Here is a 16739-nt window from a genome sequence, read left to right on the forward strand (position 1 = left end):
GGAGAAATGAAAGCAATATACATTTCAGAAACCTCAATGCCAGGCATGGTGGCACACCAGGTGTAATCTTGGCACTCAGAAGGCTAAGGCAGGAGGATCACAAGTTCAAAGCCAATCTGGGATACACAACAAGACCTTACCTCAACAAAAAAAAACAAATGAACAAATGAACAGCAACAAGTTCCAGAGTCAGTACTGATGTATGATTTCCTGAAAATCCTGTCACCGTTTCTTGTTTCTTTCTCTTTGTGTTTTTTTTCCCCAGACAATATAATTTGATCGTGGTTTCCTCTCAACCCCTCCCAGATCCTCCCTACCTCCCTACCCACCCAAAACTTTATGCATTTTCTTTCTTTCTCTCTTTAGAAAATAAATGGACAAGCAAACAAACAAAAAACAAACAGAATTTTGAAAAGAAACACACACACACACACACACACACACACCCCACCTATAAAAACACAAACCGAAAACTCTAAGATACAAGCAAAAGCCAAGTAAGACAAAAATTCTCAATCAAAGCAATATGAGACAAAAAGTGTACAAAAATTAGAGCCTGTGTGTGTGTGTGTGTGTGTGTGTGTGTGTGTGTGTGTGTGTGTGTGTGTTGGCCATCTGCTGTCAGGCATGGGGCAATTGTTGAGTGTGGTTAACTCTCCAGTAAACCTGTCATCATTCCTAAGCTTGGCTGTCCTTTCAGAATCTCTTATCATTCTGCCTTCTGTGCTTGGGCAGGAGGAAGGCTGCTCCTATGGTCTGAAGTGTTTTAGTTTTCTCCAGCCTATACCTCCAAAATCCACTTCAGATCTTCCCTGCATGCTAAGGCTTGGCCTAATCAACAGGTTCAGGCACGAGGGTATCAGAGCCCAGACCACACCAGGACTGAAAACTTAAACTTTGGTGGAGTAGCACTAAGTCTAATTTATATTATGTTGTTTACACACACACACACACACACACACACACACACACACACACACACACACACACACACATCTTTATACATATTTAAATATTCTCTTACAATGTTGATCTTAGAAAGAACACAGGAAACCAAGCAGACTTTTAATCTCTGACCCAGGGGCAATGTGGGCACTATTCCTGCAGTGGCATCAGCGGGACACGATCCTTAGCTGTAGAAACCAGATTACACTCCTCAATCTAATGGGACTTCCTTTTGAAGTCTACAAATGTTAGAGCTAAGGAACCTAACAAATAAAACTGAAACAAAACAAAACCATTGACCAAGAGGGGAAGGGTGAATTGGAGGGAGAGCTGCAAAGGAAACAAGAGCAGAAGGAAAAGAAAAACATGGACAGAGCTGACTGTCCAGTGGCCACTGTCTGGCAGACATAAGGAGTCCAAGTTCAGTCACCAGTGGGGATGCAGCAGAGCCAGCACACAGTAGGGATGCATCTGAGCCCTTAGGAGCTGACAGTGCTTGGTGCCTTTGGAAGGGTTTAAAGTGGGAGGCTTTGGCAAGAACTTAGCAAAAGCCAGAGTCCATACACAACTCTGTACAGCTGATTTACAATCTCACTCCCATCACAATTGACTGGAGAAAAGACAGCAGCCACTGCAGTAGTACTGAAATGTGAGTGGAGATTAAGACAGCACATACCTGTAAGGGGGAAGAGCATTCCTTCCAGGAAGACTCATCTCAACCAGCATTCATGTATCAGCAAGTGAGAGTTATATTTCAACTGCCTTTGAGCTGACATCCACCTGGAAAATACAATTCTGAAGAACTCCAGAACCCCACATCACACTGGAGCAAAACAGAAAGCTGACAAGCTAGATATAAGAGCAGAATTCCAATCACGAAACCAAGTACTTGAAATTTGGTGGACACTTGAATGTGGCAGAGACCAAAGTGGGTGGAAATATACAAATAGAGAATAACAGAGGGAAAAGAATGTTAAATTGTCCACATCCTTAGTGAGATAGAAAGGTCATCATCCTTGTGAAGCTAGAACAAGATTCTGTTCTTTAAAACATTCAGGAAACAGAGATACATTAAAATTAAATTTAAGATACAATTTCCCAAATGTACAACAAAATTATAAAGGCATCAGTAGGAAAGGAAAGGAAAGGAAAGGAAAGGAAAGGAAAGGAAAGGAAAGGAAAGGAAAGGAAAAAGGGAAGGGAAGGGGGGGAAAGGGGGAGGGGAAAGGGGAAAAGGGAGGGAAAGGGAGGGAAGGGAAAAAGAGAGGGAAAGGGGAAAAGAGAGGGAAAGGGGAAAAGAGAAAAAAAGGAAAAGAGAAAGAAGGGGAAAAGAGAAAAAAAGGGAAAAGAGAAAAAAGGGGGGGAAAGAAAAAAGGGGAAAAAAGAAAAAAGGGGAGGGAGGGAGGAAGGGAGAAAGGGAGGAGGCAGGGAGGAAGGGAAGAAGGGAGGAAGGGAGGAAGGGGAAAGGGAGGAGAAAAGGAAAAGGAGGAAGGAGAAAGGAGAGAAAAGAGGAAGGGGAGAAAAAGGAAGGGGAGAGAAAAGAGGAAGGGGAGAGAAAAAAAGGAAGGGGAGGGAAAAAAGAAGGGGGAGGGAAAAGGAAGAAGGGGAGGGAAAAGGAAGAAGGGGAGGGAAAAAGGAAGAAGGATGGAAAAGGAAGAAGGGGAGGGAAAAGGAAGAAGGGGAGGGAAAAAGGAAGAAGGGGAAAAGGAAGAAGGGGAGGGAAAAAGGAAGAAGGGGAGGGAAAAGGAAGAAGGGGAAGAAAAGGAGAAGGAAAAAAGGAGACTGAAAAGGAGGGAAAGGAAGGGTGAAAGGAAGGGGAAAGGAAAGGGGGAAGGGAAGGAAAGAAAAAAGGAAAGGAAAGGAAAAAGACCAGTCAGGGAGAAGGGGACAGTATCAGGATACCACAGACACTAACACTGTGTGGAGAGGTAGGGATTCTGGGAAATTCTGAAAACTTTAGGAGGAGGGGCATATCTGGAGGAAGAAGGTTACTCAGGGTATGTCCTTGGGTATTGTGTCTTGTTCTTAACCCCTCCCTTAGTCTTTTTTCTCCTACCCAACATGATCCTTCTTTAGGCCTATTCACCATGAGTTAAGCCCTGTTCCTAGCCCTTTCTTCTTCCTAACCCTTTCTTCTTCCTATCCACCACTGTGAGTTAAGCCCCTTCTACCACATACTTCCAACGCCGTGATGATCCACCTTGACTATGGGCACAGAAACAGTGAAGCCAAAGACTATGGGCTAAACCCAACCAAACACCATTTCTCTCTTTACATTTTTGTGTCAATATCCTGTCCCAGCAACAGAAGTCCAATACAGTAGGTTATAGCATCATGAAGGTTTAGAATATTAGTACAAAGAAAATGGAAAGATTCCGTAACATTCAACAGAGACAGTGACATCACAGTCAAATCAAAAGAACAAAAGTGAACTTCATGGCAATTGCACTGACAAGATTCTAAGTGTTGTCTTGAGTGTTTAAGATCCCAACACTTTGTTATTCTTTAAACTCCTGTTTATCATGCCCAGATGTATTTATCCCAGATTTCACTAGATTATTTTATGCCTCTGTTCACCAACAAGACATCCTTGGAACTAGAGATTAACTAAGAGGAAACTAATTTGAATATTAATTTAATAATCTATATTTATTAACATAAATATGCCTTAGGTTTGGCATATCAACTTTCACCTACTTCATAGGATACCACAAATCTTCTGTTTTTGTATTGGTTTTTCAATATTACTAGATTAAAATTGCTTGTTTTGAAAAATACATTAGATCCCTTCTTTCCTTCCTTCCTTTCTCCCTTCCTTCCTTCCTTTCTTTTTCTGTTTTAGGGTTTTGAGACAAGGTTTCATCTGGTAGACCAGTTCACCCTCAACTTACTTCAGCCTCTTGAGTGCTTGGGTTAAGTGCTACCAAACTCTGTAAAATGTTAGCCTTTCTGTTTGACATCCTCCAACTCCAGAAAACAATGACAATGGTCTTGTTCCAAGCCAGCACTTCTAAGTGCATGTTGGAGCACTTAAAACTCACTGTAATGTTTAATCCCCACATCTGCTGTGTTAGCAAAATACCTGACAAATTCTAATCTTATTAACAGCACAGTCAGTCTTGGAGAATTACCCCCAGGTCACGTACAGTTAGAAAGTAAAGCCAGGCTTTAAACTGAGGTGTCATTGTCAAAGTGTCAATTCAGATATGCACAACATAGTCAATGGGACTATTTCCTCCAAGGGAACAAGCCACTGGAATCTAATCTGTAGGGTGAAATTCTAAACAATATTATCCAATCACCCCTTTACATTTTTAGCCAAAAAAGGATATGCACAGACATATGTTACACTTGATATAAGAAAAGTTGAGCAGAAACTTGAAGGCATTCTGACCAACAGCACAAGTGGAACATGTAGAGGATTTCTATAACCGCCTTCCTCTCTGTGGGGATGGTACAAAATCCCTGCCTCCTCACCCAACTGATCAAATCATCCACAAGTGTTTCTGCAAAGTCATTGTATCTTATGTACGCCAATGCTACTGCCCACTCTGTGGCTCCAGCATTCTGACTTCACGAAAGCTGAGCACAAAAGCTTTCTGGTGTGGAGTCAAGCATGTTGGAGAACAACTGTAACTCCAGCACTGGGGAGGCTGTGGCAGGAGAATTCCAAGTTCAAGGCCAGCCTGACCTTGAACAAGACCTTTTTTCAACATCATTGCTGGGTGACTTTTCCCGGGAAGTTATATTTACCCCAGAAAAGGTAGTGATGTGAGACCAGAGAAATGATTCTGTTCAAGTCCGGCAAGAGCCAGTGAGTGAACCGGGTTATTTATAAGAGCTTGGATTGCCCAGTGCCAGCTGCATAACCTGAAGGGCCATCTCAGCCTGGGTGATGACCCATGAAAGCTGTACTTCTGGGGCTCCCAGCATGACTTGCAACCCCTTCCACTGTAGGTCAAGAGTTGAAGAGGGACCTGGTGACTCCCACAAACGTCTGGGCTTTCTAAGCTGTCTAGTCAGCCTTCCTTCTTCCTCTTATTTCAACAACTGGAGGAAATAGTTACAAGCAGTCAGTCTCCCCTACCCGCAAAATACAGAGGAAAGCCCATAAAGGGAACGTATTCAAATGAGAGCAGAATCTCAGGGAGGGACAGCAAGTCAGCAAAACTAGCGCATCTAAGACACATCATAAACATGGTTTTAGTCTCCTTTGTTACTATAATGAAAGCTCACAGTAATTTATAAAGATTATGAAGACTAGACATTTTCATATTGGCAAACAGAATTGGGTGAAGCCCTTCTGCTGTTGAGGACTCTCAGCAGAGCCCCATCATCAGCAGAGGACATCATATGAATCATAACTCAGATCATTCCTCTTCTCATAAAGCCACTATTGGATTAGAGCCCCACCCTTATGGCCCCATTTAACCTTAATTACCTCCTGCCTCTAAATACCATGGATTAGATAGATTCCTACCCTTTTTTTCCCTTTTACTGGATAGTTTCTTTATTTACATTTCAACTGTTATTCCCTTTCCTGGTTTCCCCTCCAGAAACCCCTTATCCCACCTTCCCTTGCTTCTATGAGGGCGCTCACCCACGCACCTACTCCTTCCCTCCTCCCCACCCTGGCATTCTCCTACACTGGGGCATTGAGCCTTCATAGGACAAGGGCTTCTCCTCCCATTGATGTTCAACAAAGCTATCCTCTGCTACATATGAGGCTGGAGGCATGGGTATGTCCATGTATGCTCTTTGGTTGGTGGTTAGCCCCTGGGATCTCTGGGGTACTGGTTGGTTAATATTGTTGTTCTTCCTAGGTGTTGCAAAGCCCTTCAGTTACTTCAGTTCTTTCTCTAACTTCTCCATTGTGGACCCTGTTCTCAGTCTGTGAGTATCTGCCTCTGTCAGGCTCTGGCAGAGCCTCTCAGGAGACAGCTATATTTCCAGGCTCCTGTCAGCATGCACCTCTTGGCATCTGCAGTGTTGTCTGGGTTTGGTGGCTGTATGTATATGAGCTGGATCCCTAGGTGGGGCAGTCTCTGGATGACTTTTCCTTCTGCTCCAAACTTTGTCTCCATATTTCCTCCTGTTTTTTGTTCTCCCGTCTAAGAAGGACTGAAGCATCTACTCTTTGGTCTTCCAACTTTTTGAGCTTCATGTGATCTGTGGATTGTATCTGGCTAATCTGAGCTTTTGGGCTAATATCCACTTATCAGTGAGTGCATACCATGTGTGTTCTTTTGTGATTGGGTTACCTCACTCAGGATGATATTTTCTAGTTCCATCTATTTGCCTAAGCATTCCATGAAGTCATTGTTTTTAATAGCTGTGTAGTACTCCATTGTGTGTAAATGTACCACATTTTCTATAATCCATTACTTTGTTGAAGGACATCTGGGTTCTTTCCAGATATCTAACCTTTTAATGCCTCACCATAGGCTTACTTTTCAGCATGACTTTTGGTGCAGACATTCAATCCACAGTACATGCTGTGCTCTTCTGTCAGCTGCAGGAGAGCATAGCCCAGTGAAGAGCCCATCCCTCAAGCCTCTCTGCACTGGCCAAACAGAAGCAACATTTTGTCCCAAGCTGCAACAGCATATTGGATCTTGAAGTCACTGGTTCGGGTCCAATATCACATGAGATGAATTACCAAGACTCAGAGACTGGCTGTGGCAGAGAAAAGCCACTTTGCAAGCAGAGGTAGTCATTACTCTTTGTGACCTCAACAGGAAAATAGCCAAAGGCTCCTCTACTCAAATCAGCCTTGGAAACGGGATCCTGCTGGAAAAACCCCAAGTTGGGCATGTACACAGGTACCTCGGGTCTCATCCAGCTGTAATTAAAACCCCTCTATTTCCAGACTCTGCTCACCCAAACAATGTGGAGTCTAACCGCAGGAAAATCTGTTATCACTCAAATGGGTCCGTATTTTTCATACAACTGAAATGCAGCATAAAGCCGTGAACTGTTAAATATGAGAGTAAAATTGGATGCAGACGCCGATTGGTTCCCAGGCTACCTAAGTCTCACCTTCCAAGAGATGTGAGCCACAGGTCACAGCTGTATACTCAGGGCACAGCCTCAGGATCAAAGCCTTTTACACAGTAGGAAGCATTCTCAGTCCTCCCACCCAATCCACAAGCCACCCATTGTGCCCTCCCCATGTCCTTGTCAGTCCAAGCTGTAAAACGTTATGTGTTTGAATGATGTTTTAAAGTGCTCTGTGCAATTAAGTTTTAAAAGCAGAGAGGCTGGTTTTCCTTCGGTATATATATGAAACTCCCCATAAATATAAAGTCCTTGGGTGTGTTTGGGGGAAGGGAATGATTAAAAAGAGAAAAGCTTCTGAAAGGAACAAACACTTCAAAAAGTGGAACCCGAGGTGTTTTCCCCTCATAATATTAAAAATGCCTTTATAGTTGGAAAAAAAAATCGCTGGATCAAACTACATATAGCAAACAGCTCTATGGACTCCGTGCTCACTTGTGCCCAATTTGCATCTGCTCTCCCAGGGAAAGCCCTGCTTTATAAGTGTAACTGTCACAAAAGATTGGACCCTGCCTTCTCCTGGTGCTCTGTACTAGTGATGGGAGGATATACCAGCTCCTGCCTAACGGCTGGCTCACCAAAGCCAGGATTTGGGGCACAGCTTCTGACTCTTGGATGTTTATCCTACTTTTAAAGCATTCCTCTAAGGGTCTTGTTTGTGACGCTCTTAGAAAAATGAAAACATGTTCCAGATCCTGGTTCCAAACTAAGCCATGTACATGGCCCACCGTGTTCAGATGGTGGCTTGGGTAGGAACAGGCCCTTGCTTAGTCTGTAAAAGTCCAGGCACAGCTTCAGTGTGTCTTACACAGCAACAAGGAACACTCGCAGAAAAGAAGATACTGTTAGGTTATGGGAAAACCATGGATTTAGACTGCACAGCTAACTTAAAAGAGTCCTGGGCAGGCCTCTTAGCTATTAAATGGGGCTCTCCCTCATAGTCTGCCTTTTAAATATCAAGCTGTTTCTAGCCTTTGTGCACTGAAAATTCTGAACTCGCAAGTCTATACTCTTGTTAAAGAGAATGTTTGCAGGTAAGGAGAACAGACAACGCAGGCTACCTTCATTGGTGAGAAGGAAATCCCAGTGCTTGGTACACGGCAACTTGGCAGCTAATAAAACCATTCAAATTGTGCAAACATTAGGTCCCTTGCTGGTCTGGAGCCAGAGAGACAAGCCAGGTAAATATATGGAAGCACTGCACAGCCCACTGCGTGGACCACGTTTTCCTCTTCTGTTTCTAGAATGCTCGTGTGTAGCAAGCATGTGTGTAGGCGTGTGGTTGGAAGCCAGAGGACAACCTTAGCTCTTGTCCACTTTGTTTTTAAGACAAAGCCTCTCATTTGATGGGAACTTGCCAAGTGAGTGTAAACCAGGGTGACTGGTCGGGGATCCATCTGTCCCTACCTCCGCCATGCTGGGATTTAGTTTTCTACTCTTCAAAAAATATAAAAGAAAGACATGATTCAGGGGGCCGAGCTCATATCCTTAAGCAAGGCAAGCATTTTACTTGCGCTATTACCCAGCCTGGGTTAGACTCGTAAAACAATATCTTATGAAGCTCTGTTGGTCAGTTTTTAGCAAAAATATCAGTAAGTGATGGGTAGAGTGAAGCATCACGTTTAATGTAAGAACTTAGGCAAAGCAAATTCCCTAAAGAGAAGCTGCCATCCTGGTACATTGTCAGGTACAGGGAAAGTTCACTCAGTGTCCCCACAAGGTAGGCACCAGCCTGGATAAGACATGTAACACAAAGCATGTGAATGGACAGAAACTTTCTTCTTGCAAACGGTTACCTGGATGACTCCTACAAGAGCCAGCACTCTGCCAGCTGCTCTCACTTTCAGTTCTCTGGTTTCTTCAGTGTGGAATTGTGTAACCGGTGTCCAGTGTTTGGAATAAACACAGCTGATTCTTGGAGAGCTGGAAGGGGGACCACAGAACCACAACCTGGCCTGAGGGAGAAGAAGCAGAAATGTGTGTTTGATTCTGACAGGCATCAGATCAAGGGTTTCCTATCCAAGGGAGCCTGGCAAGGAAGCAGCGGCAGATGCCCAGAGAAGGCCTGGGTCATCGAATTCAACAGCAGGGCCCTGGAACAAGTGCTGACAAGAGCCAGACTGACCTCAAGGCCAAAATTCCTTCTTCTTCCTTCCTAATCTACCAGGGCCAGCCTCCAGCACATCATCAAGTCCTGAAACTGGTGAAAAATCACTGCATGAACACCATTGATGGGGCTCTACCTGTGCACTGGGCACTGGGTGTGCAAATGTGTCATCTTCAGGATGCCTGGGGCGCCATCCTGACTGGAAGTGAGGTCTGCAAAGCGCTGGGTCACTAGGAAACAACTGAAAACCTCTTTCTTGTCTTTCCGTTCTCCCCCCTTACTTTTTCTTTCCTCCCTTTTCCTCCCCCCCTCCCCTCCCTCTCTCCCTCTCCTTCCCTTCTTCCCTCAATCCCTCTCTCCTTGCCTTCCTTCCTCCCTTCTTTCTTACTCTTTCTTTTGTTCTTTCTTTCTTACCTTCCTTCCCCTCCCCTCCCTCTCTCACCTCCCTCCTCTCCCTCCCTCTCTCCTTCTCTCTTCATTTCTTCCTCTCCCACCTTCCCTTTCTGAGTCCTAGGGTTGACCCAGATCACTTGACTTGTGGCAAATGTCTTTACCCTCTGAGTCATATCACAGGCCCAGTATGTTTCAATGAAGACAAAAAACAAAGACAAGACAAAACAAAAACCTCTAGAAATGGAGTCTACAGACAGGGGGCTATGATAGTAAAGTATTCTAAAGAGGAGGAATTGGATGTAGAATATAAATGTAACAAAGACCTTGGAAAGATGGGGAGACGTGTGCTGTGACAGAGATGGGGGAGACAAAGCTGGAACAGGGTTCTTCATAGCTGAGTTCTAATAGCCATGCTTAGGTAGTGGCTTTGCAGAGGATCAGAGTTCATTTGGGCTATCCGTTGACTCTGGCTGCAAGGCAGCATAGGAGAGTGAAGACTGAAGACAGGAGCTGGACTCTGAGAAGCATGAAGAAGGGAGCAGAATGAAGAGGAAAAGCATATATGGCTTGTGCTCGGACTTACAAGGGTTCATCTGCCTCCTGCCAAGCCTGGGGACCATTGGTCACTCAGGAATCAGAGCCGGCTTTGTTACCACTGTGACTTTCATGAGAGGATGTCACATAAGGAGGCTTAAGAAAAGTTAAAGAGTGACTGCTGAGTGACTGGGGCACTTGAGCCAGGATGTGAAGACCAACATGGGCCAGTGAAAGCAAGCGCCAGTTACGGGATAGCCACGTCTCAGGGAGGAGCTGCAGCCAGAGAGCTGGAGCAAATAACTGAGAGTGTTGATCAGTGAGAACCAGGGTGTGACCCCGGAGGTGGAGGTCAAAGGACAGAGAAGCCAGACAACCTTCAACATCCCAGTCAGATTAAGATGTCCTTATATACAATTTGTAAATGTCTTACATATTTTTAATTCTCAGTTAAGACACTAATCCACCTGGATTGGAGTTCATGGATGATGTGAAATTACCCTTTCTACCTTCTTTCTGGGTACCCAGTGTTTCTTGCAGCATTTTTCCATTTCTTCCCAGTGTGGTCATTAAGTTAATTCCTTCTTCCTTACACTTAGCCTTCGTTCACGGCTTGTCATCTGTGACGTGAGTCAGGCCTTCCAGCATTTCTCCCTACACTCCAAACCCTGCACACTGCTGTCACATTCTAAAATACATACATGGCCATGTCACTCCCGTGCTTAAAATGATTAAATCATTTTTGGGGGAGAGTATAATCCAAACCCCAAGTGTGGTCCATGTACCCTGTCTCCCAATGCTTATCTTTCTGATATTCTTTGCTGACAGTCATCTCCGTTTCCTGGCATTATCCAAATCTGTATTCCAGTCCTTCCGCATAGACAGTCTAGGATCCAATTAACTTCTAAAATATCGTACTGAGTCATATTTCTAGATTTAAAAAGTTCTAGTTCATTTATTTGGCATTTACTTGGCACCTGATCTGTATATACACTGTGCATGGCATCATACATTTCCTAAGTGTTCACAATCTAGCAGACAGAAAACAGGAACCCAGTACCTGCTTATATGGTAAGAGCCCAAGAGTTGTAGACACTTGAGTCAACCGCACAGCCTCCAGTGGGAGAAATGGCCCTTTTGCCTGATGAAAATCGGTTGTGGCTTTGCGGAATAGCTGTTTGGATATGCAGCGGATACGTGTCTATGAAAGTATAAACTTCACAAAGCCAGAGAGGAAAGTAAGAGGGTGTTTTAAGCAATGCGGCAGCATCAATTAAGGCTCCTTGCTCTTTGCGATAGAGCAGGAGAGGGAACGTCTGGAATGGCAGCTGAAGTCACCACACACAAACCCCTGTACTTGGCATTGGGGGACATTGGATTTACTAAGGGATCAGGAGCTTACTCGGCTAAGTGGACCAAACTCTAAATTTGGGGAATTAAACGTAAGAGGATGTGCTAGGCATCACCTGGGGACAACATGCTGCACTGAGCAGTAGAAAAGCCAAAAGGGTGCCAGAGAAATTTCAGAAGCGAACCTGTAGCCACGAAGCTGTAAGAACGTGAGAAATTCCTGAAGCTCAACAAGTCTCTACCTTCACATAAAGGGGGCGCTCCACATGCGGGTTGCTTCGGTCTACATACGTGTGGTTGTGCACATGGTAGGGGTTAAGGGTGCACATATGTCTCTGTGTGTGAGAACAGAGGGCAGAGGAGTATGCCTGGTGTCCCGTCTCACTACCCTCAGCATATTCAGGGGCTCCCACTGAACCTGAAACTCACCATTCCAATGGTGCTACCCGGCTTGCATGCTCCCATCCACCTCTCCTGGCCACTGCTGGTATTATAAGCACACGAGGCTATGCCGAGCTTTAACATGCACGCTGGGGATCCAAACTTGGGTTCTCACGGTTACACGGTAAGCATTCCTACCCACAGAACTGTCTCCCTGGCCTGTTCGCTGCTTTTTAAAAAAATACATCCCATTTCAACTTATTTCCATAGCCTAGCTTTATGCCTCTGGATTAATGGTTTTCTTCTTTTCTCTCCTCCTTGGTGTATGGCAGCTTTTACTGGATATGGTTGGGTCCCCAGACCAGGATCTCCAGGAAGCAGCTGCTGGTTGTATATCCAACATCCGAAGACTGGCTCTCGCTACGGAGAAGGCTAAATACAATTGAAATGTGGGCGGACACAAGCTACCAAATGTTCTGTCCAAGGATATACCACTCCCTTGGCCAGGAAGCCAGACTTGAGAAGCATTCATCAACCAATCCTTCAAACAGCCTAAAGAAAAAAAAATACATGGATTAAAACACAAATACTTTTGGCTGAAAATCTCGAGAATCTTATCGTTCTATTTAATGAAAAGTAATGAAATGACAATGAAAATGTAATGAAATGTAAAAACCAATGAATTTGTGATAATTTTCCAAAAATTGGGGGTATATGTATGTGATATCATATATATAGTCCAACTACACGTTTGCATCTGCCACGATTTTAATAAATACAGCTGCCCCAGTGTGCAGTTCCCGATTCACCCATGAATGTCTCGAGAGCCCCTTTCTGTTAAACTGATCTGGCTGTCCTGTGCTTACAGCCTGGTCTGCTCGATCGCTTGCAAGCCACAGGAGAGTTCTGAGGAGATGTGCTGACTTCACAGATGGTTATGAAATAGAATTCAGCACTAAGCAGCTGCTCTTAGCAAGAGCATTCTGAGGTCAGCCCAGACTTCTCCCATACCATCAAACACCCGAGACAATAATGCACAACTGTCACCACATGGCGGCATGCGAATCACAAGGACAAGGAGTCCTTTCACTTTGGGACAGACGAGTGTAAACAGCGATATGTTTCATTTCCCTCACGGCCAGTCACCAACACTTTTATTGAAATTAATTTATGCTGATGTAAGGGTAATATTATTTCACATAAAGTTACTCTGAATTTCTGAACTTCTTTCCAGCACATGAAGTACTTTTTAAAAAGTGTTTACAAAGGATTAATCACATTTTATCAGGTTAAGAAATATTAGAATGCACTTTTTAAAGAAAAAAAAATCACATAATGTAACCTCGGTGTGCTGAAGTGTTTGGGAACTAACTGTCTCAACCTTCTAACGGTCGTCAGAAAAACAGCTTTGTTTGCCTCAGCTCGGAGAGCCAAGGATCTCCCTCAGAGAACGCTTTAGTGAGCAGGCAAGGCCGTTTTATTGAAAAAATAAAATAGGTACTATACATGTCATCCTTCGGCGAAAACCATAAACTTAATTGAACTCAATGTAAATAATTCGTACAAAACGAAAAGCCTGCGCGGATAAATGTTAGACCAATAACAGAGGCTCCAGTTTAAAAAAAAAAAAAAAAAAAAAAAAAAAGGTAAGTGCTTCTGAGAATTTTAAGGCTTCATAAAAACACTTTCTTTGCTGCCTTTTGGAGGAGACTATAAGTGAGAAGAATTTGAGGAAGGGGGCAGTGTTAATTCTAAGAATTAACTTTAAAGAGTAGAGTATGTCTGTCAACTTCCAGCACTATATATTTATTTCTAAAGGTCCCGCGCTGGCCACGTTGGTTTGACAGCATTAAAAATGCCTAGGTGGTAGGCTGTGTTGGCTACAGGAAATGAATGGGCATTAGATTGTTATTAGAGGGTCCTTGAAAGCTCACCAACGACTTCGGGTCTTAAAATATTCTGTGTCACAAGGTCCTGGAATTAAGGGAAAGAAAGAAGGAAAACAGCCGTGAGGGGGACTTGTGAATACTGACCGACGGGAGGATTGCGTCTCATGATGCTCTTGGTGTTTCTGCTATTATGGTTAACAAATGCAAAATAAAGGCAACGGCCATTTTCAACGAAGCTTTGCACTCAGAAACGGGAAAAGGCATTAAGACTGTCTTCTGTGCCTCCTAAGTAAAGGCTTCCACTGAAATCACTGCAGTATAGTGCCTTCTAGAATAAGATGTTGGTCTTAAAGGTCAATTTCCGGCTTATTTTCAGTGAAAGGTTTTATAGAGATTGCTGACTTACTAGAAAAAAAAATGTCAAATCCTGCAAAGCACCCTCCGTTTCAGAGGATGCGAGTGGGACCAATGACCACTCCTTCAGTCAGTGAGTATACATCGTGAGAATACTTATATTTTTTCCCTCCTGTGTGTGGGTTTTTGATATTTATTTTGTGCTAGTGAAGGTTTTAATACTCTGTGATTTTGAAGAGTTTCTTCGTCTTTATTTTATCTGGATGTACGGAGAGTGCAGTATGCCCTCTGGCTCCTTTAGTTTGGAAGGTGTTTAATTGGATTTCCTTTGGGAAACCCTCTCTGATTGTCGTCCCCCTTGCAGTCAGAATTTACTGCTGTCTGTCAGGATGGCTTACACTAAAACTAACTTGTTTCTTTTGAGTCCTAAAGATGAATTGACAGTTCTCTTAGGGCATGGCTTTGTGAGTTACGTTTTCTCCTGGACTGGATGTTACTTCTGTATCTCTAAAGCATTCACACAGAACTGAGAGAGAGAGATTTAAAATCCCTGGGAAATATATTCCCACTTAAGACGGGAAGGTTATTGGTTGCTGATGCATAGGGACCGAGAGCTGTAAGTGAAGCCTTTCTGTTTTCTTTACTTATTACATTAGATCAACAAGAATAAAACTTCCTGGTCCAAATGGTTTAAGTTGTTTACTCTAACTTCATTCCATGAAAATTTAGGGTTGGAATAACCTGTGCTTGTTACTGCAGTTCAATGAAAATATTAAAGAAAAATCATGTGTTAAAAAGCATCACTACTTTGGACTCAATTAGTGTTGCCAAAAGAACGGTCTGCGTGTACCGAGATGTAAAAATGGAGCCTTCTCCCTAATGAGAATAGGCTAGAGAGTGCACTGGTTTCCTGTGGTGCTATTCTAATCATGTATAGTGTTAGGTACGTAAGCTTTTTTATCACATTATTTATCTCATGGTGATCTATATCACATACATCTATTTATGTGCCTTGGTGTAAAATGGAGGTCAGAAGCAACCACCGAGTCAGTCTCTCCCCTATCATGAGGCCCTGGGGATTGAACTTGGGTCATCAGGCCTCGTGTTACGCACCTTTACCTGTTGAACCAGAATTATCAAATATTAAGTTCTTTTGATCTTGATTAATTCACAGAAGGACTCGTAAAGTAGTATATCAAAGTGGGAACACCCACTCCGCAGGTTAACTTTGCAGGGCGTGTCCAGATGTTATAATTTTGTGTGCTTTGCTTTGCCACGTGGTCTCACCATGGTGCTTCCTCCTTCTCACAGCCTAAATCAGTGGGCTAGGCTCTCAAAGTAAATCTATTCTCCTTAAAATTCAGCTTCCCCCAGATATTTCTTGTAGTGCTAGGAAGTCAACTAACAAACTATACTCACAATAACAGAAATTATAGGTCCTTTCTATTAGCATTCAATCGCACACTGAAAGTGGGTCTTAGAATAAAAATCACATACAAAGTTTTTTTTTTAAAAAGTTATGTTTCAAATCAGATTCTAAAGCAGAACAAAGTGTGAGATGTTTGTTTGTTTGTGAGTCATGATCTGAGGAGATGGCTCGGTGGATAAAGACGCTTGCTTGCCAAGCCTGATTACCCAAGTTTAGACAATCCCTGGTGGAGGACCTACATGGTGAGGAAAAGAAGTGACGTCCACAAGTTGTCGTTTGACCTCCATCTACACATTGTAGCATGAACCCACCTGTTTTCCCAAACAATAAATAAACAAGGTTTTCATTTTGTTTTGTTTTTACAGATGTTAGAAATGTGGGCGGGTTGAGGATAGGAGGGAGGTTAAGCGATGTAATCAGACTATATTATATACATGTACATAACTGTCAGATAACAAAATTAATAAAAAAAATGTATCCAAAAAACAAAGAAAAAAGACTTGAATTTTATAAACCATCCTACATGGTAAACATAATTTGTTTCCTGTTTCATTCATCTGATTTCAGTATGTTACAATATATACTTATCACTTCTTAAATATACGAACACTCTCAATATTTTCATTGAGCAACACGGTAGAAAAGTCCCATGTGGTACCTGAGGAGGCCAGAAGAAGGCGCTGGCTCCCCTGGAACTGGAGTTAAAAGAACTGTGAGGAACCCAGTGTGAGTACTGAGAACTGAACTGGATTCCTCTGGAAGAGCAGCAGGCACTCTCAGTGGCTAACCCATCTCTCCAGCCACTTAACACTAACTTCAAAGGAGATATTCCGAGTTTACAAATAAACTATACAGTATATGTATAAGTGGAATCTTTCTGGTTTGTTTTTAGAATTTTATACATAATTACTATATTACATGATGTTTACTTTTATCCCTCCCCCTCCAACTCCTCTGGTGCCCTCCCCACACACTCAAATCAATGACCTCTATTAATTATATAATTATATTATAAATATTACACACATATAATAACATTATATTACATATATTACACACATGTACAATCTCATAACTTCATTTACTGTTGCTCATATGTACATACATATCCCATATATGCATAGGGATTGAATAACCCACTCTAGAAGACTAGTTCTGCCTCTCTCAGAAGTCATTAATATCCTATAAAAGAATTGAGATTTTGAAAACAATAAATTTACCATTTGTGAAATTCTCAAAAAAAACTAAATAAACTAGAGAACTGTGCATGTATGTGTGTGTGCACATGCGTGCTCATGCA

At 42.9% G+C, this 16739-nt stretch overlaps 1 protein-coding gene across 2 annotated transcripts in view; it reads left to right on the forward strand.

The window, feature by feature from the left end:
* Armc4 (armadillo repeat containing 4) overlaps window positions 1–12370 on the forward strand; it is a 166874-nt gene extending 154504 nt beyond the window's left edge. For both annotated transcript variants that reach the window (XM_032884509.1, XM_032884508.1), the window contains one exon: window positions 12100–12370. In XM_032884509.1, the coding sequence (XP_032740400.1) occupies window positions 12100–12213 (114 nt within the window). In that variant the 3' untranslated portion in view covers window positions 12214–12370. The remainder of the gene's footprint in view (window positions 1–12099) is intronic.
* Window positions 12371–16739: the final 4369 nt, after the last annotated feature.

Source organism: Rattus rattus, chromosome 14 (genome assembly GCF_011064425.1).
Source record: "Rattus rattus isolate New Zealand chromosome 14, Rrattus_CSIRO_v1, whole genome shotgun sequence".
Lineage (NCBI taxonomy): Eukaryota > Metazoa > Chordata > Mammalia > Rodentia > Muridae > Rattus > Rattus rattus.